The 21,085-nt window shown below is 43.1% G+C and overlaps 1 protein-coding gene across 1 annotated transcript; it reads left to right on the top strand.

The window, feature by feature from the left end:
* The first annotated feature begins 12,306 nt into the window (after positions 1-12,306).
* Positions 12,307-16,685, top strand: LOC139060938 (uncharacterized). Its single transcript, XM_070540287.1, has 2 exons — positions 12,307-12,760; positions 13,865-16,685. The coding sequence occupies exons 1-2, from the start codon at positions 12,467-12,469 to the stop codon at positions 14,990-14,992; spliced, it is 1,422 nt and encodes a 473-aa protein (XP_070396388.1). The 5' UTR covers positions 12,307-12,466; the 3' UTR covers positions 14,993-16,685.
* The last annotated feature ends 4,400 nt before the right edge of the window (positions 16,686-21,085 follow it).

The following is a 21,085-nucleotide window of genomic DNA, read 5'->3' as shown; positions in this document are numbered from 1 at the left end:
TGGCTAGCAGACGAGAAAAAAAACAATGGTCGCTCGCCGCCATCACTGTGGGGACTCGAAGGATTGTACCGCATTCCTTGAGCGGAACCTTTCTGGAAAGTCTTGTTTCGCCGCTGTAGGATACTGAGCAGTATGCGTATGGTTCTCAGTGGACCAAGCGTCTCATGTTTTCTTCGGTATTCCTTCCGTAGCCCCATTAGGTGCCCGAAGTAGGCATTAGATTCTGGCCAACATACTTTCCTATGCGTTTTTTTATTCATTTTGGTGCCTCCGCCTCACAGAAAAAAAATACGTTGTTGCGGTGCAGCGAATTGTCGCAAGGTGAAAGTTCGATTTTGATACTTCTTTTGCGGAAAGTAATGGGTGACGGGATGCTTCAGTTGCAGGATACGTTTATTATATTATTGCGAAAGCAATTATATGGACACTCCAGGCGCATTCCTGCCGTCGCTGTCGCCCTCATGTTTCGTATAAAGTCCAAGGGTGATAACATCGTGACCACGCGCTGCATGCTGTATGTGCGAGTGAAAGCGTAGGAGGGGAGGTGGAATGGGTGAGCCGACGATGGTGGCTCAGTCTTGTGTGCGCAAAGGAGAAATGCGGGGAGCAAGCGCGCCGCCTTCCGTCGGGCGCAATACATCGGGGGGAGTGGATGGAATGGGGGCGGAATCTAGGATTCTGTGAATCTGTGATTGTGCAATATGTTTATTTGCCTTGTTTGACGCATTATATACAGTTACTTCTTCTTACATACATAGACTCATTGGAGACTTATACGTATAGTTACTTATCTTGTTGCGAGGTTTTGTGTATACATGCAGTGAAGTTTGTTTCCAGCGACACTTTTTTGTCCTCTATCAAGTCGTATTTTCGCATTTGCATATCCCATTGTATCTTTGCATTTCTAATGTACGAGGGCGAGTCAAATGAAAGTGAGCCTACCCTAACCGCGCAATAATGGTTCGGTTCATTATCTGCGAGGCATGCGCGCAGGAGAACGGCATGTCTCATTTACAAAAGTGACACGCAGGTGTGAAGATAAATGTTCTTTGATGTTCTCATACACTGGGTTGAATATGGTTGCGTCACATAATGGATACTTCAAAAGTTGAACAGCTCGGTGTCGCGAATTTTTTTGACAGCTGAAGGTGTTTCCAAAACAGAAATTAATCACCATATGACTGCCGTGTACGTTGAACACTGCATTTCATTGAACACTGTGAAGCGTTGGAGCAAACGGTTCAAAGGACGTTGCAAAGACATTGCAAGACCGGGCGAAAACCATCGTGCAATCACCCCCCACACAATTTCAAAGGTTCATGAGCTGCTGAAACAAGAACGGAGGATAAGCATCGATGAACTGGCAGACCATCTGAACATCAGTCACGGTTCGGTTCACGCCATAATTCATGAGCTTCTTGGTTATCGGCTCTTTGGTGCGCAATGGATCCCCAAGATTGTTATCCATCGCGAGAAGACGGAGAAGTTTCGCGCTGCCTTGACTCATCTGATCGGGTATCACAATGAGCATGACGACTTCTTGTTTGCAACTGTGATCGGGGACGAACCTTGGCGCCACTACTACGAGCCTGAAACACGACGGCAAAGCTTACAGTGGAAACATTCGAATTTACCTCGCCCAAAGAACGTAAAGGCCATCATTTCCACTGGAAAGGTGTTGTTGACTTTTTTTTTCGATCGACAGGGTCCACTACTGATAGAATTTGCTAAATCTTGAGAGGCTATCAATTGTTTCCGATATTGTAAAACGCCAGAACGGCAGCGTGTCGCAATCAAGAACGAACAACGTGGAAAATGGACGAATGGGGTCATCTTGTTCCACGACAATGCCTGTCCCCACGTCGCTTATGTGGTTAATACAAAAATGGCAAAGTTCAAGTGGGAAATGCTGCAACATCCGCCATACAGCTCAGGTCTGTCACCTTGCGACTTCTACATTTTGGGGCAACCGAAAAAACAGCTCAAGGGAACCAGATACAGACTTTTTGAAGCAGCAACCCAAGGAGTTTTATAAGACGGGAATCACGCAACTCGTTAGTCAGTAGGACAAATGTCTAAATTCTCATGAAGACCACTTTTAAATAAAGTACCCCGTTGTTGGCTGATTCATTTGACTTGCCCTCATATATCTTGCAGAACTCCTGCTTTTTATACGTGCTCTCTGTCGCGACTATAACTTCGGTGCAATTACTACGATACACGACAAGGGACAGCTGCTCCTGCATAATACATTGGAACAAACGACAGCGTCATTGAGATTTTTCACTGGCCATTGCATATATACAAGAATGTAAGCACGCTTCTTGAATGACAAAGTTTCATTAACATATTTGTCCTCAACTTGTTCAGTTCATTGCCTTTTAATTTTTCATATCAGCGGCATGCACTGCTTTCCTGGTTTCGAACTCATATAGTTCTAAAGTTCGTGTGATATTTTCTTTACTTAATAAATAGACAAAAAACATGGAAGCATTGACGTCAGTTATGTTGGGCACAAGTTTTGGCACATACGAGTATAATATTTTATGAAAAAATACATATTTTACTTGTATTTACAGTGCGTAGCTTTCAAGAATTCGTTTGCAGCATCTTTAGCAATGACAATGCAGTTATTATTCATGTATTCGATCCCTCGATAAATTGTTTAAGAGGAAGCTTTAGTTCGGGCCCAATCCGACGCGGCCTATTCAAATACTTGTAAAACGCAGAAACGCTTTTGTGAGATAATCCTGCTAATCGCTTTTAGTGAAATTAGTTGCATTTGAGAAAGTTAAATCCTAGTCTCTGTTGGAAACAGAACTTCGATTTAGGGCCTGAATTTTGTCTAAAATATTTTGGAAAATTCGAAAGTTTGAAAAAATAGAAGCACGACGTTTACAAACTAATAGCTGTGCATGAAGAACAGATATTGTGGTTCTGTAAACGGCATTTATTATAACAGTCAAAGCGGACAAGTTCGCTGTGTCAATTTGTATCTTACGTGAATTGGTTACGTTGTGTACAAGGGTCCTCCAAAAGCCGTATTTCCACAATACTAAATTTTTTTGAGATTCATGTGTAACATATCTATTTTGTCCGCTGTAGATGTACTATTAGATGCAATTCACAGAATTGTGATATAATTTTTCATTGTTGAGTCATGGAGTTTTCAACTTGATAGTTTCGTTTTCTGAAAATGTTCAATTTTGGCCAATTTTTCATAAATAATTGGCCACCTAAATGAAAAATTCCAAGCCAGTAGTCACTAGAAATAAACTTTTCTTTTAAATGCAACAAACCTCCTCAAATTTGGTGAAGTGGTTGGAGGGAAAAACAAATTCCCCTTCTACGTGTACTTAAATAGGAGCACCCGAGCTAAAGCTTTCTCTTAAGGAGGAGGCTGAGCGGCAACGTGCAGCTATATATATATATATTATATATATATATATATATATATATATATATATATATATATATATATATATATGTATATATTTATATATATGTATATATATATATATATATATATATATATATATATATTGGGCCAGTGGCGTAGCCCCCCCCGAACAAAATTTCTGGCTACGCCACTGGTGACGTCATACATTGTCACTTGTCATTCACATCTGAACCTTAATATCCCCTAGTCGACCTTTCTCAAATTAGCATCAACCTAAATGCACTTCAATCCACCTTGCTGTCATTTGTAGCAAGCCTAATTCACCCTAATCCAATGTATTCCACCTTAATCCACCTTTCTCTAATTTTCACGATATTTAATCCACCTTAATATATTTTAATGCACTTTACACCACCTTCATCTCATCGAATGGACCTCAATTAATCTTATTTCACCTACATCCCGTTATTATCTTTAATTTTCTTCACTGCCTCTTAAGTCACGTTACTAATAATTGTTCTAATCTTAATTTTGTATTTCTACTGTCGTCGTACAAGACGCTGATCACATCAGTGATACTGATGTTTTTTGGTACCACTCGTTGCCTAGAACGCCGACTTTTCTGCCTCACTGGACATATAACGCTTTCGCATTAATAAATACGCAACGCATCGCGAACTGAAAACAGAAATTGGGCACTTCCGTATACAATGCTAACTTGGTATAGATTAAAGTCTTGTTTATCTTGCTTTCCCACTGAGCTCGCCTAATGACGCACTTTCGCGCACGCAAGACTTCAAGGCCCCGTGGGGTTTTTTCCATTACGCGGGCTTTCTGGCTTTTCAGGAAATGTAAACACGGCTCATTTTCGTTGGAATTATTTCTAGCGAAAATGAACGCGGCGAAGATAAGCACAGGACAACATGGACGCTGCTTTCGTTTCTAACGATTTCACTGACACCTTGACAATTGGGGAAAGCCATAGAAATTTGCTGATTTGATGAAGAGTCTAAAGCATTATTGTTGGTTTCTAAACGAGGCTCTAAACGCTGTGCATGCAATTTTTCTTAATTGCGTAATAAGAAGTGTCGTTTAATACTTGGCGCCTTAGACACGTTCTATATATAATACTCAAAATGACGATGGTTCTAATTCATTTATTGATTTCAAGTGAACTAAAATCTTTAGTTTATCTCTGTGTGCACAGCCGCGGAAGGTGAAATGGAAGTTTTTGACTGATCTGTCGCTGGTTCCGCCAAAGTTCAATTCTGTATCCCCCCCCCCCCCTTGAAAATTTTCTACCGTGGCGAGGAGTTTCTATATGCCTGTCCTTGTGCAGTGAAGCCCATATTTGACTGCCCTATTTTTTTTTTTTTTTGAGCCATCATGTTTTAACACCGCAGTTTTTACAAAAACTTCAGTTCGCATTTAAGTTTTTATTGTGAGCAGGATAAGCATGGCTTGTATTGACAGGTGAATGAATGTATGAATGTGCAAACCCATCTCCTTTCTTGAAGACGAAAAGAGGTGCCTACAAAATTGAACCTTGCTACTCGACAGAGTTCTGGCGCCCACTTAGCCTTGCGCAGTGAGTGCGAAAAAGCTTGTATCGACAGGGAACATCAACTTGTCATTTGGAAAGACATGTATTGCATGCGTGAATGAAAGAATTGACTCACAAAATATGTGGTATTAGATGCCCCGAAATATGATGTCGAGATGAAGCACGCCGTACAGTGGAGTGCGACGAATTAATTTTTACCAGATGGAGCTCATTGACGTGGGTGTACATGTAAGTTGCAATAGCGTTCTTTCATTTCACTCCCCTCGAAGCGCTGACCTAGCGGCAAAGATGAAACCGGGCGATTTTGAGATTAGCAGAGTAACGCCGAAGCTACTAAGCTAACACAGTGGGTCTCTCCAGAATATAGAACGCCTCGATTGTGTGTATAGGACCTACAGGAGCCAAACAACAACAATAACAACAGCTACAACAACAGGAAAGAACAAGTTACGGAGAAACAATCACAACAGCACATGGTTAACGAAATATATTTAACTCTGAGTTGCACACTAAATTTACGAAGCGTACGCTGTTGCACGAATCCCACACTGAACTCGTAGTTATCCCGGGTGGGAAGACGTCTCAGCTGCACTTTTAGCTGTTTGCGTGAACAAGCGATTCATGGACGTGGTCAAGTGGTGTTACGCAGATTGGATGCGCTTAGGTGGAGCCTGCAGTGACGCCGGCCGGGTCGGCTGAAGCGGGCTTCGCCAGCCACGCTATGCAAGTGGATTGTGGATGCATGGGCCAGCATACTATAGGGCCTTGTGCGTCGCGCATTCAAGAAGTGCGGCATCTCGAATGCGCGCGATGGCACAGAGGGTGAGTACCTCTGGGGAAGATATGTCCAATAAGGAGTTATCCAAAGGGAGCGCAGCTGAGGAAGACAGTGATTGAAGTGCGGAGTGCAATTTAAATAAATATTTTCTTCGAGTTTTCCTAACTTGTAATATACGCAGATAAAACTTTCTTTTTCCATTTCGCGTCCCAAAAATTTCGCCTCGTACTATATGCGGGTTCGTATTATATGCTGCGTGTTCTTACAGTAAGCAAAACGATCTCAAAAATATGTACAAATTCTGTGATTTGCCTTCTTTCTTGACCTTATTCTATACTATTGCGGGCTCAGCTCTTTCAGAACTCTGTCTCTATTTCCTTAGGTCGCGGATCTGGTTTGCATGAAATCATGTGGTAGTGAGTTCAGCGTGTTGTTTGCACCGTTCTGGTTAGCTCCTCGGATGCTTTCCAGGCATTTTGAAGCTACCTAATGTGAACGAGTGAGCTGTCATCTGACCCAAGTACGTGGCCCTGCCATTGGAGACGGGTTTCATGCATCTTCTTGGCGATTCCAGCAGCACAGTAGCATCAATCATTTTGCGTGTGGTCAAAACAAGTGGTGCCTCTGATCCAGCACAGCATTTTCGTCATCATGACGGCAAGGTGGCAGTGAATCTTCTTGACGGCTGGCCAACACTCGCACCCATATACAGTAACATCGCGTTATAATGAAGCTGAAGGGGGAACCAGAGTTACTTAGTTATATTCATTATTACATGTACTACAATAGGAAACTGTATAGGTATTCCAAGAAGAATTTTGCATGCTTAGTTATACACCGTTTTGTTATGACAAGGTTTGACAGCAGTTCAGATGACTGTAATAATTCTTTGAGTTAAGGTAGTCTTTCATGCAGTGGGTCCAGAGCACGCCCGTCACAGTGGTCACTTCAGCCACGCAGCCTTTGCGGATGCTTTGGTTTCGTGCTTCAGGCCACTGTCTGCCAATGTCTACAATCCGAGGTATTTGCAGTGCTTGGTGTGATGCAGGTCATCAATGCTGGTGTTGACTGCCTTGTTCATTTGTGTCTGTTGTCAGCTACTTGGTCTTGAGGTTTAGCTCGAGTTGGTTCTGCACTGGGCGGTCGTACCAGCTCTGAACGAGCAGTTGCAGATGAGACGTGTGTATGGCGAGGATGGCCTCATCTGCATATAGCAGGGTAGGGTGCTGTTCATTGAGATTGTGCATGATAACATGCATGAAGAGCACGAATAGCTACAGCGAGAGGCTGGAGCCGTGATGGACACCGTTTAAAATCCCCAGTTGCTTCTAGTCTCTGGCGGCGCTTTGAACTTGACTCCTCGTGTTATGGATGGTAGAGAAGCTGAACTAAGGCAATGAGCTTCTCTGGCCCCTTATGCTGATGGAGCATGTATGTGCCAGGTCAGCTTGCGAAGAACCTGGTGGAAGACCTTGAGGTCAAAGAAGGCAATGTGGAGAGGCTTCTGCTTCTTGCTGTGCATCTCAAGGAGAAGTCTTGCCACGAGAATTGCATCGGTCATTCTGCAGCCTTTCACGAAGCCAGCCTTGTTGACAGTGTACTAGATGTCTATAATCCACCTGCCGAGGACACATTCAAATACTTTTAGTGTATGAGCGGAGGTAGCTGGCCTGCAGTTGGTGCAGTCACCTGGATTACCTTCCCAGTTCCATACGGGCACTGTTGTGCTTTGCTGCCAGTTGGCGGGCATATTTCTCTTCAACAATGCAGTTGAAAAACCCGGCAAGCCAAATAGAGGGGCTCCAGCTTCTGACTCTCGCGAGCTCTGCCACAATGTCATGAGGTCCTGCTGCCTTACTGGACTTCTTGAGTGCCATAGTGTCCCCTTGCGGCGATGAGAGGAACGGGGCGGGAGTACGTTGGGGAATGGGTGGGTGTGGGAACTCCATGGTTTATTAACATCTACATTTGATAACTTTTTGAGTAGTTCCCCTTTCCCTGATATGTTGAAAAGTGCTCATGTTTCTCCTGTTCTTAAATCTGGCTGTAAATTTTCTTGGAAAGTGCTGCTGCCGTGGCTCTATTGTCAACAGTTAGTTTGACACTTTAATTGGTGACTCAGTGGAACCGCTTAGTATCCCGTGTTTTTTGATGCAGACGTTTGACAAGGTGGAAGAAATCCCCTTAACTTTCTTGCATATCCAGTCTATCATTGACCTTGGCCTAGTGGGTCATCTTTGTGGCAATCGCTTTGTTCACTGCTCTACTAGCTTCGTGGTAGACATCTCAGTTATCTGATGTCTTGTCGTTGAGGAAGGTGTGGTAGAGCCTTTACTTTTCTCATAGTTTGGCATCAGTCTCCTTTGTTCACCAACAAATGTATATTTCAGCTAATGTCCCATTCCATTATTGTAAGGCTTATAGCATATGCAGCTTAGCAGTTGCCTAATGGCATGACGTTACTAGCACTTCATAGTGTAGTTCTGGCAGTGGTTCCTGTATTTCAAATGTATTTGGATAGATAAAGAAAGGTTATTCTCCAGTGAAAGCTTCTCCTCAATTTAACAGAAGTACAACTGAGAGACATACAGGGAAAAGAAAAATTTGCTAAGAGCCTGTGTATTTTGTTTACATTTCTTCTAATTGGTACCTCAAGCAATGTGCTTAATAACGATGAAGTCTAGTGATGGGACACCTGGCATGAAATGCAAGCATGTCTACTTGCTACATTAGAGTCCTATTCCAATACGAAATGTGACACCTCCCCCCCACCCAAGGCATGGAAAGTCGCATGGTTTTGAAACATTTGCAAGCTGCAGTCCTTAGCACATAATATACCAACAATAAATAACAAATAGAAATGCACAGCTGGTCTAAAGGGCAGTTACACAACTGACTTCTCATTTTAATGCCAAATACATTGTGCTCAATGTGTTGTACAACTTTTATTTTGTTAGCATTGAATTTTAATGTGCACTTTCATTCATGCTGCAGTGTTTGTTTTGACTTTTCCGATTTATAAAGGCATTTTTTCTTGTGAGATGGGTGTTATTGTTTGATGCTGGTCATATACAGTGTGATGGATTTCCGTAATGAAATTCACCTCTGCTATTAATATTTTGTATTCATTTTTTCTTAGTTTAGTGCTAAATATGTTATGTATTTGTGAGTGTCACTGCTGTGTAATGGACCTGGGTTTTTCGTCAAGCTGGTGTGACAGCTTTTCACCCAGTTGTACCCCCAGTTCTTTATTCCAAAAATAAAACCTGGTTTAAATCTATTTTACATGCTGCATTGTTGTGATCACAAAGCATATAATTTATTTGTATTTAGTGAACATTTACACATCTTTCATTTTCTGTGGTTATTTGTAACAAGTAATTGTGCACTTGCATGTTCTTGGGGTTGATTACATTATCCTATGTTGTCAAATCATCATTTGTGTATCAAATGAATAAACTATTCAGCAATAGCACTATATATATGTAGCATGTTGCTGTTTGTTCAGATTTTTTATGTTGCCAAACAAAATAAACTTCTGTTGCACTGCACCTATCACATTGCTAGTTGTTGGTCAATTTGTTTTAATGTTGATGCATCATTGGTTCTGGTGTTGAATGTGTATCCCTACTGACCTTGGTTTATGCTTAGTTTATGTGCCATTGAACTGTCACGTAAAGTAAATGTTTAAAATTGGCGTGCAATTTTGTGAGCTCTTTCTCAAAACACAGTGATGCTAAAGAATGCGAGAGATGTGAAGCACATTCAGCCAAGAATCTGGTTTTGTGTCATCACTACGTCAATTATTGTCTTGCGTTAAGTCAGCTCTGCGGATTAAGCTATAGCATGTGGGAAACACTTTTGCAAGTATTATGTAGCACTATATATAAGTTTGGAAGGGACGACATGAACTTATTTACATTCTATTAGAAGCACAGAGCAAAGGTAAAGGGCGTTGCCATTGTTAATGTTTGGTGTATTTCGAGCACTTATGCTAAACATAGCATAGTGCTCATATTTCTGTGATAACATTAATTGAAACTATAGATGCCATACTGCTCACTTTTTGTACTGAAAAAGGTGATGTCATGAAGTAGGTACAAGGCAAAGAATTTTACAAACTGCAGAAGCCACAGTGCTCTCACTGCCAGATGTGCTAGTGCCTGTGTGGTACAAGTTGCACTACGCTGTGCTAGCAGCAATATAAGTCATTCCCTTATGCCAGCAAGCACACCACAAACTTGCAGTCACCTGCAATGGCAAAAGCCCTGATGTCGACACTTTTGCATAAGCCAGATAAATAAATTAGGTAGATTATTTCACAAACTGCAAGCGAAACGGAGCAGGCATCATGACATTGGGGGCGGCCACAGAACGCCCGCGCTTAGGCCTTCAACAGCGACTGAAAACGCTCGCCGCTCGAGCTGCACGCTCAAAATCCTCTACTGTGCACGTCAGCCGGGGCGGCTACAGAGACCACACTGCAGAACGCCATCGCCTAAACCTAAAAATGCTCGGCGCTTAAGCCATACATAGCGACTAAAAATAATCGGCCTATGATGAACACGAAAGACGCCTGCTGTGAGAACCGTCTTAAACATTCAATCAAATGTACGTATTTGATAGCCTAGCGGGCACAACACTTTCATGAAATTCTTGTATGTTGGCTTAAATACTTTAGATTTTCGCATCTGACTTGCTACTGGAGAATAGCAGGTTGAAAAAGTATTAAGAGAATGCATGTCGCCACCATGCACTATCCTATTTCATGGCATGCTCAATTTTCCGCACAATATAGCCACATTTAGTGCCGGTCGGCATGCCTCTAGTGTGAGGAGAGCAAGCAGCTAGTGCCTCTTCCCTGAATCTGCTAGTGGCTGTACACACAGTACAGATAGATCGAACTGTACTAGTTGCAAAATATGCTCACTGCACACATTCTGTTACTTAAATGTGCTGCACATGTAGGTTACATAGAATGCCCAGCATATAATGCACTATGTTACCTACGTGTGCACTGAAGTGCACACCTAGGTAACATCCTGCCGTAAACACAAAGGACACATCCTACAAGAATTATAATAAGGGTTGTTTGTTTCCAAATGAAAGCATAAGTCAAGATTTAGTACTTACAATTACTCTGCTGAGTGTATCAATGGCTGTCACACAGTACAGATAGATCTGCCTGTATTATATGTACACACAGTTAAGTGCACTCTATGTTACCTACATGTGCACTCAAGTATACACTCAGGTAACACACAGTGCACATCCATTTAACATCTTGCCGTGAATATAAAGGGCACATCCTAAAGGCATAATAAAGGTCACTTCCTCGAGGTATACATTAGGATGAGTAAACACGTAGTACACACAAAGTTGACGTCCCGGAGGTCACGCAAAGGACAAGGAAACATAAAGGTCACATAGGGCACAAGAAGGAAGCATAAAGGAAACATAAAGGCAATGGCCATTTTTATAGGGGTAACGTTCAAACAAAAATCTGTACAATATTTGGCTAGTACTTAGCTAAAAACAAGTATCTGTTTTAGTTTCGTTGATCTTAACTTCATTGTTGTGTATTTATGTAAGCATTTGTTCTAAGGTTGTTCGCTTTAGTGTATACTGAAAAGCTAGCAACTGTTAGTTTACCTTACTTTCTTTTTATATTTATTTCGGGTTCTTTTGGTTATTATTTGATTCTCGTCCTGTTCATATTTACTTAACAAAAAATATGTTTTTACTCCTCGATTGTTATCTGTACCGCCCCCCTCACGCAATACTCCTTCTGGAGCCTGTGAACTATATGAATTTTAAAAAAATGTAAATGCAGAACTTTGTACATATCTCGTCAGGATTTTTTTAATCGTTTTGAGATAATAGATTATATATTATAAAAACTATTGGACGTTGGCTGATAAAATAAGACGACACTGACTAACGTTGATGGTTTATCGTCGGTCTCATCTCGTGCACAATCGAGGTTCGAGGCCTGCAATGCCACTTGGCCGTGCCCTTCATCGGGCGTGCGTTGTGAGACGCCTGGCTGCTGTCAAGGCGCTGTTCCCTCTGCACAGGTGGAGCGTCCTTGCGTAATGTGTTGCGCCAATACATCGTAACCACATACAGTAAGAACATCATCTGAGGAGTTGAAGGGTTACGCTAAACTTTGCTATTGCGGTCAATGATTTGCCCATCGGGCTAAACTTCTAAATTTGGTTTTGTTCCACTAGAAAGACATCTGCATTGTTCGTTTGTTTGTTTGTTTAAGTATGCTATTCGTATGTTTGATTTTGACTTTCTCTGATACCAATTCACAAGGTATCTTTCTTTATACGAAGTGCAATATGTTCGCTGACGACTACAAGTCAGTCATTTTCTCGTCGTGCCTCAGTTGCTTAGCCATGTTGAATAGCGGGATGGACGTTAGTGATAACAGGAAAACGAGCACAATCTATATGCAAACGCTGCGGCGGAATCCGTGGTAGATAGAAGGAACGCCTGTCGGCGACGATAACGAAGCACTTGTTCCTCGCCGCGTCGCAGAGGTGAAGTGTACGATAAGTGCTCGGCATTGTACGTGGCATTGGGTGCAGGGCTCATTTTATCTGTCCATGTTGCTGCTTCGGTCAAACTGTATGAGACCACACAGTGGCGATAAGCTCGATAGAAAACGCCTCTGCACTCTTGTTCGAGCGTAGGATTCGTGCCTGAAGACTCCGTCATGCCGGATCACGGACAGGGACGGGTGCACCGTTTTCGCGACCACGTCGTCGCCGGCGTCAACTGGCGACCGACGCGGTTCGTCGACGAGGTTCCCAGTTCACGTGTGTGCGGCCTCTGCCGCATGATCCCGAAACGGACGGTGATGTTGCCGTGCTCGCATGCTCTGTGCGAATCTTGCCATGCAGCCAGTCTGGAAGGGGGCGTTGGACAGTGTCCATTGGATCAAGAGGCATTCGAAGAAGCGGAGTGCTTCGGTTATGAATTCCCTACAAGGAAAGCGAATACCTTGAAGGTGAGGGGGAAAAACAATTTCTGACGTTCTTTTTTGGGGGGGTGGGGGGAGGTAGGGAGACTAGGGTAATCCTGCATTCGCATTTGCCGCGCTACTTCTTATCTGCCTGACCTAAGGTAAGATTGTACGATTTACTTCCTATAGCAGAAATTTAATGTTATAATTTAGCCTGACTAAACTTTCCTTTCTATGTTGATCAAAACTCACGCACTAGAACAACTCTAGCTCAATGCACCGTCAGGTGAAATGTTGTGTTGGACCTAAATATTTCTTCATTTTTTAGTGTGATAGATCTAGAAAGGGAAACGCAAGAAACAAAGGCATTAAATTTACATGTCCAACCTCAAACTGACATTTCGACATTGTCGTTTCGACGTGACATTTTAAGCGCGATTACGAAATCGGTCCATTTCATGTAGTGATCAATGACAAGTCTTCAAACATTGCTCTTTCTTCTCTTGAACTTTGCGCTAAGACATCAGAAATGTTGTTGGGCACCTGGCAAAGAGAAATTCATTTGTGATTCTACTAAACAAAAGCCTTGCTTCCGACACAACTTTTGCTTCTAATTCTTAATTTAAGACGTTATTCCTGAACAGCTACCGCCCAACGTGTTTTCCCCTACAAACCACGCTATAAAATCTATCTGGCCCATACTCCATGACCACATTTATTTGGCGATAAGCCACCAAATGAGAAGCAGATGGTGGTCTTCACCACACAACAATGCTGTTCTCGCCGTAGATGTTAGAAGCTGGAAGACAAGTTGAACTATCGCATACTTTTTTCTCGATTGTGGCCTACCGAACCTGCTTTATGTGTTAGAGTACCTGTATTGCTATTTAGGAGCCGAATCAAGATATTCACCGTGACTTACTGTTTAGGTTTGCTGCCTGTTAATGCTTACAGAGAGACAGATACTGCTTGCTTGGGGAGTGATCTAGAGCCTGACATCCCTAGAGAGTTTCGCATATGTTTATTGCAACCGGACTTCACGTAAGGGCACGTCTTAAATGGTAGGGAGAGCGAAGCATTGCGCCTTTTGTAACAATATGTCGTCCAAAAATTGCGATGTGTTCTTTATTTATTTTCTATTGTATTAAGGTGTACTGCTGGAACGAAGCGCACGGCTGCGAGTACACGGGCACCATGGACCGCATGCTGGAACACTACGAGAACGAATGCACATTTCACACCGTGGAATGTTTGCGATGCGGCGAGGGAGTCCAGCACAGAGACCTGCCAACGCATTACGCGGCCGGATGCAGTGCCGGTGTCTCTTCCGGGATCACAGAGTGCCGGTCCTCGGAATGTACAGCACTGAGCCTTGAAGATGTGAACGCTGCCCTTGAAGAACTGAAGGCGAGGCTGGGAGATGCCAACCATGACCGGCTGCTGCCAGAGATCCAGAGTCATTTCAATGAGCTTAAAGAACAAGTCAGAAGTCAGGAAACCATGTTTGCTGGTATCACTCGCGAGATCGGAGCATCCGAGCGCAATTTAAAGTCCGAGATGGATCAAATCACCGCCATGGTTTCAGCGGCCGTGTCGCACCAGCCGACTTCGCTGGAAAATCCGGAGGAGGAATCCAGCACGTCAACGTCGCTTTCGTTGCGCTCGGAACACGATCTGATACTTCGCAAGTTGGAGCGCTTGGCCCACCTGGAAAACTTGCGGCAAAATTCACTGAAGCCTGAGTCCAGCCGTATAATTGCTCGTTGTAGCATTTTGAAGGGTAACTGTCGGGATTTATGCAGTGCGCTGTCAACCACAGCTGCGCGGATTAAAAGAATGGGGAGCGTGGAGTATGGTCTGACCCTGGAAAACTGTGAGGAAATCATTAAGTATCGCGGACCGTGGAAAAGGTTTGCGGAGATTACGGTGTGGCACATGAGAGACACATACATTACGGTTGCCGTGTTTAAGTGGGGTGGTCATGGTACAACTCTTCTCTCTGTGCACATCGAGTTTAACGGGCTGCTGGTGGACTCAAGGTGCGTGCCGCCTTTTTGGCGGGTGAGCGTGTGGGATAATGCAATGCTGAAGCATCGTTTGTTGACTTCCAGTACCATGTCTTGTTACTGTGTCCGTTATGATAAATCATTGCCACACTTTCATCTCGAGTTCCGTATAGCTATTCCCTCGCTGCAGAATGACGGTTTCCTTCGAGACGGAAATATGTCATTCGAAATCTCCCCCAGCGATAGTGAAATGGACGGTAGTGTCAAATGAAGACCCTAACCTACATCCTCGCAGAATGTGTACTGCACTGCCGGATCGTCCTTACCAGTTCCCATGCGTGCGACATGAGCTTAGCGAACTTTCGATGTCCTTTCTCCTAAACAAAACTGGCCCTGCGAAATTTCCTTTTTTTTAAGTTGCTACGCGTTGTAACTGTCAACCCATCGTTTTATTACTTTACTGGCTGTTCATTTTCCTGTTTATTTAGGCTGCTAATACAGTTGGTGTTTCTCAATACTGTGCTCCTCGATTTGTTTCTGACTATATGGCGCCCAGATCGATTCTCCTCTCTAATATTGTCATTCAGCGGCTGAAGCGATTGCTTGCAAGGCGACGTTCTTTGTGGATAATGCAGTATAGTACTGCGTGTTGCCCTGTATGTGAAATGTTCGCGCAAAGTTAACGTTTTGAGTGTTGAGGCCTTCGCTTATGACTTTAAATCGTATTTTCGGCAAGTACTTTGTACTCCGCCGTCGGTAAATGGTGTAGCCAAACTCTAATCGCACACGTAATCAGACCACGTACTGCTACAGCAGCTAGATTGCTCAGATAATTTGTGTTGGAACAGATGACGTTTTGACCAAGAAATCCTTTGTTTCAATACTTCTGGGTGGGAATGATGCTTACAAAAGAATAGAATTGATAGTGATGACGAAAGTGCGTCTTGACATCAGAGTGAGTGATTTTCGTAAGTCTACTGGCACGTCTGCCCAATGACCCGATTACAGCTAAAAGACTGCTGATCTTTACGACAGGACAGGCAGTGCCCAAAAATAGGAATAATAGTTTTTTTTTCAACTCGACTGAGGGCGTGGTGAAGCGATCAACAGGATCGCTTGCGTATTCGCTTGGGTAATCATACTATCTACTGCTACATCAGCTCGATTGCTCAGATAATTTGTGTTCGAGCAGATGACGTTTCGAACAAGAAATCTCTTCTTTTGGGATGCGGCTTACACCGGAATAGAATTTATAGTTATGACGAAATTGCGTCCTGTTATTAAAGCGAGTCATCCGCGTATTTCTACTGCCACGTCTGCCCGAAGACCCGAGGAGACCTAAAAAAACTGCTGATCTTTACGAGGAAACAGGTGGTGACTGAAGAATATGAGTTTATTTTTTCAAGCTTGCTTCAGAGGCTGATGAACCGATAATCACCCTCCCATGGTTCTTTTTATCTTCGCTGCTTTCTGAGGCCTATCAGTGATCTTGGTACTCTTCTTTCGTGTCCTGCATTAAAATTGCGGTATCCACTTTTATTTTTCAGTTTTCAGTTATTGCAGCGATCTATCGACCTCCCGTATACAGAAGCTCCTTTGTTTCATTTCTGAAAGCATTAGTTGGCGAACCAGTGCAATAACACAGGTTTTAGAGCTTTGTCTTAACTGTAGTTCGGCCACGAAGCCGAAAATATGGGGCATGTGGATTAATTCTTAACTATACTGGTTGATTCTGCGGTGCACTGAAAAGAAGCTACACGGGCATTCAAGCTACCTCGGAGTGTCGTTTTGCTTCATTTATCGCGTTTTTTATATTGTTGGATATTTGTGCTTTCATGTTTACTCGCTAACAATGTAGAATTTTTTTGTACTCATTTCTTTCTGCTGATTCCCTGTATCCTCCTTTCAACCGCTACTCCTTCGGGAGGCTGTGAGGTAACTGAATAAAGAAATAAACTTTTATCCACCGTTAGAATGATGCCACCGATTTTTATAATCGAGCTCTAGGCCTGCATCTCATCTCGCGAAGGGCCGCCCTGGTACGTCTGGGGGCATATACACAGTGAACAACAGCCGTGAAAATGCAGCAGCAACAACCTCTGAAAGGCATCAGAATGTTTACGCTAATTTTATTCGCAAGCATTTCTGTGTGTTTAAATACCTTAAAACGCCAAAAGCGACCCTTTGTGACTCGCAGGTGGTTGCTCAGGTGGATAAGCGGTGTCGCTGTCTTCAAAACACTTTTCGTTTTACACGTGTAGCGGCGAGCGGACACAAGACCATGCCACAGCTTTCGTCTTTCGATCCATACGGGTAAAACACTAAAAGAAACCTTCACATACGCATTTAAAACTGGCAACTGATACATCAAAGCTATGTGACTGAGTTTTCCTACCCCTCGAAAGTACTCGGGCGCTGTTTTGTGAGTTGCAGTTTGCTTGCAGCCAATACGCAGCACCAGTTAGAGCTACGTTTCAGAGCAGTGTGGTGGCTGTTTCATAAGGGATGTCTATGACCCCGTTATAACGTTTGCAAGCAGCATTCTTTGCTTTGTTTCATCATTCTTGTGCACAAGACAAGCTGTGCTCAGAGATATCTGCCCCAGAGGCTGCGTTACAGCACCACGGCGCCAGCTTGCGCCGCCGCACCTGTACAAAGGCTGAGCTGACATCCTAGGCTGAGCCGTTGTAACGTCAAGAGAAAACAAAGTTTACGAATAACTGGTAAAAGGGACACGCACGTAAGCCGTTGTCTATTCGAACGAGATACACGCAATGTAAATTTTATTTGATAATCTTTTGTCATTACGTTTCCAAGAAAAATCGGAGCTCGGACACTCTTCGTTTGGTGCATTTTATTATCACAAGAAAATTGTGACGGAACTAATCTACCATCTAAACAGGCTCGACCAAAAAACTTGACAGTGACTTAAGTATCCTAACAAAATTTCCATTATCAAACCATTATGACTTCTGGAATTTTTTTCCTGAAACGTGACGTCATATTTTGTTGTCTTTCACACCTCAACCTTAATATCCCCTAGTCAACCTTGCTCAAATTAGTATCAGCCTAAATCTACTTTATTGCACCTTGCTCTCATTTGTATCAAGCATAATTCACCCTAATCCAATTTATTCCACCTTAATCCACTTTGTCTAATTTGTACCAACCTTAATCCAGCTTAATCTACATTAATGCACTTTAAACCACCTTATTCGGATTGAATGCGCCTAAAAGCAGTTTATTTCACCTACATTCACTTTACTTTACCTTAATTCAGTTCATTCCCTCTTAGGTCACTTTGCTAATAATTTTTCTGATCTTAATTCTGTATTTCTACTGGCGTCATACAAGACTCTGATGACGTCTTTGATGCTGGGCCGGTATTTTGTAGCGATGCCTTTTCCGATTCTATGCTTTTTCAGGCTTTTCGCGCTTGGCCAGTGGTCAGAGTGACGGTCTGCCCACATTATCAACGAGATCAGGCTGCCGTGTGTGGTGGATGATAAGAATAGCATAGAATAAGGCATAAGGCATCGCTACAAAATAGCGGTCCTGATGTGTCTTGGTACCACTCGTTGTCTAGAACGCCCGTTTTTCTGCCTCACGGGACATACAATGCTTACGCATTAATAATCCTGCAAAATAACAGAAACTGAAAGCAGGAATAGGGCACTTCGATATGCAGTGCTAATCCAACTTGTTATAGAATATAGTCTTGTTCATCTTGTTTTGCCACTTAGGCAGGTTAATCAGGCTGCTATGACTTGCGCACGATTGCATTGTCACGTCGTGTTTTTCCCATTACGCGGGCTTTCTCGCTTTTCAGTAAATGTAAACACGGCCCATTATTGTAGAGGTCATGGCAGCAGAAATAAACGCGGGAAAGATAAACGCAGGACTCCACGGGCACAGCTTTCGTTTCCTACGATTCTACTAACATTTGGCAATTAGAGCAAGCGATAGAGATTTGCTAATTTGATTAGTCCAATGGTATGTAAGAGACTAAAGGATTATTGTTAGTTACTCAGCGCGACTCTAAACAACGTGCATGCACTTTTATTATTTGCGGAATAATAACTGTTCTTTTAAACTTAGTGCCTCCCCCCAGACACGTTCTATATATAATATTCAAAATGAAGGTGTTCGAAGTTCATTGATTCAATTCAAATGATCTAAAAATTTAGTTTCTCTCGGTGTCCAGAGCCGCGGAAGGTTACATCGTACTTTCTCTTTACTTATCGGTCGCTGCTTCCGCACAACTTAAATTCTGTGTAACCTATAAAGTCTCACCGAAGATTCTCTGTTTTGGCGCGAAGTTTCTATTTGTCTCTACTTATGCACTGAAGCACATGTTTCACTGCTCTAAGCTTTTTTTTTTAGAGAGATCTTGTTTTAACACCAATGTTTTTACAAGAACTTCAGTTTGCATTTCAGTTTTTATCGTGTAGAGCATAAGCAATGCTTGTATTGGCAGATGAATGAATGAATGAATGAATGAATGAATGAATAAATGAATGAATGAATGAATGAATGAATGAATGAATGAATGAATGTGCAAACGTTCTTCTTTCTTGAAGAGGGAAACGGGTGCCTACGGAACTGAACCTTGCTGCTAGACAGGGTTCTGGCGTCCACTTAGCCTTGCGCATTGAGTTCGAACTAGCTTGCATGGACAGACAAGATCAACTTGAGTTTAGGAAATACATGTATTGCATGCGTGAAAGAAAGAGTTCCCTCTGGCAAATAAAGACATATTACGTAGTATTACGTGCCCCAAAACATGATGTCGGGATGAAGCACGCCGTACAGTGGATAAATTAACTTTTATCACCTGGAGCTGATTGATATATATCCAAATGTAATCTACAGTGGCCTTGTTTCATGTCGCTACCCTCGAAATGCTGAGCCCGCGGCAGGAGGTAACCGGCGGCCTTTACGTTACAGTCCCTCCATTGCACGACCTGCAAAAGCCAAACAAGAAAGAACAAGTTAGAGAGGAACAATTCCAGCAACCGACAATTCACAAAATGTTTCACGAAACTCTCAGTTGCGCACTGTTTACGAAGGGTATGGCTTCAAGAAATTATATTTTTATTCCTGTGTTGGATTCACTTCTGCACTCGCGTTATCCTGTGGTGAATTTCGATGTCCTGCCTAAGTTGTTGCTGGAGACAGAGCGAATTTGGACACGGGCAAGTTGGATAGACGGGGATGTTGGAGACAATATTAGTTGTACGCGGGCTTCGTCTGCTGTTCGCCGCATGTTTTCCCCAACGGGAGAGACGGCATTCAGTAAGAGTTGGCCCGCAATTGTGTGCGGCACTACTGCCTCTTAGAAAGAAAAAAAAAGAATATGAAAAGAATGAGCGAGCATTACCTATGTTTGCGGCCACTTTACAACACGCATAGAAAACATGTGCAAGCAAAAAATTTACCTCGTCTTTCCAGTCCAGTCATGGGATTGGGAGCATAAAATCGCCTTGATCTGTCCGCGAATGCTTGCGCTTAAAGTAGACAAGTCAACGTGCAGCATTTATATTGGCGAGTAGTCACCAATGACGTCAGCGCAATGTACTGTTGTCCCCCAATGACGTCATGTGTAGCGAAGCACGCGCAGACGCGTTCTTAGACTGTCGTTTCTTCCAACTCCATTTATTTACTTTAAATTATCAGCCCCTATGGACATTGTTGATGACATAATTCCCGGTGACGTGCCACGGCAACGCGTGACGGTCGCAGCGCATGCCCAGGGACCGTGGTTGCCTGCTGCTGAGGTGAATGGTGGCTAGCCTGAAGCCGTAGGCTTACATCCAGACGGCGCTTCTAGCACCCCCTTGTTCCTGTCTGTGTGAACGAGTTATTTCTGTGGTCTTACGCAGTGGGTGGACAGTTGGGCTTGTTTCGGCGTTGGCAATAAACGGTCGCCATTGTGCTGGTAGGCCACGGCAAATTTCGTGGCTTTTTTATATTTGTCTCTATCTTGCAAACTACAGATTAATAAATTTGATGCTAATATGTGTAGAAATAAAATAGGCTGTTCCCAGTTTCTTTCTTGGCGTCCTATATTTCTATTGGTCGCTTCACTTGTTGCTGTAACGGGCAGCGCTCTCACTGTTATCGCTTCGGCTTCGATTCTGATAGTCTGCTCCTGCCGCCCTCTATACACGCGCAAGTTTGGTTTTATAGTCTGCAGTTAAATGTTTTTTTTTTTTGCTGTCACCGTGTATCTTCCGGTAATGTTGGAAGTACCGGGAATAGTGCACAAAGCTTGCTGTACGGCTGTGTGGTGTGGCACATAGAGGAGCAACAGCGGGACGAAATCGTCCGTTTCTACGCGATCGAGAGGTAAGCACATTTTGCT

The sequence above is a fragment of the Dermacentor albipictus genome, chromosome 6 (assembly GCF_038994185.2).
Source record: "Dermacentor albipictus isolate Rhodes 1998 colony chromosome 6, USDA_Dalb.pri_finalv2, whole genome shotgun sequence".
Classification (NCBI taxonomy): domain Eukaryota; kingdom Metazoa; phylum Arthropoda; class Arachnida; order Ixodida; family Ixodidae; genus Dermacentor; species Dermacentor albipictus.
This window is presented reverse-complemented; position numbering and strand designations above follow the sequence as displayed.

Excerpts from the sequence above, each read along its gene's own strand:
- LOC139060938 (XM_070540287.1), top strand. The coding sequence starts at position 12,467 with ATGCCGGATCACGGACAGGGACGGGTGCACCGTTTTCGCGACCACGTC. Across the intron at positions 12,761-13,864 it reads GGAAAGCGAATACCTTGAAG|GTGTACTGCTGGAACGAAGC; the intron begins GTGAGGGGGAAA and ends TATTGTATTAAG.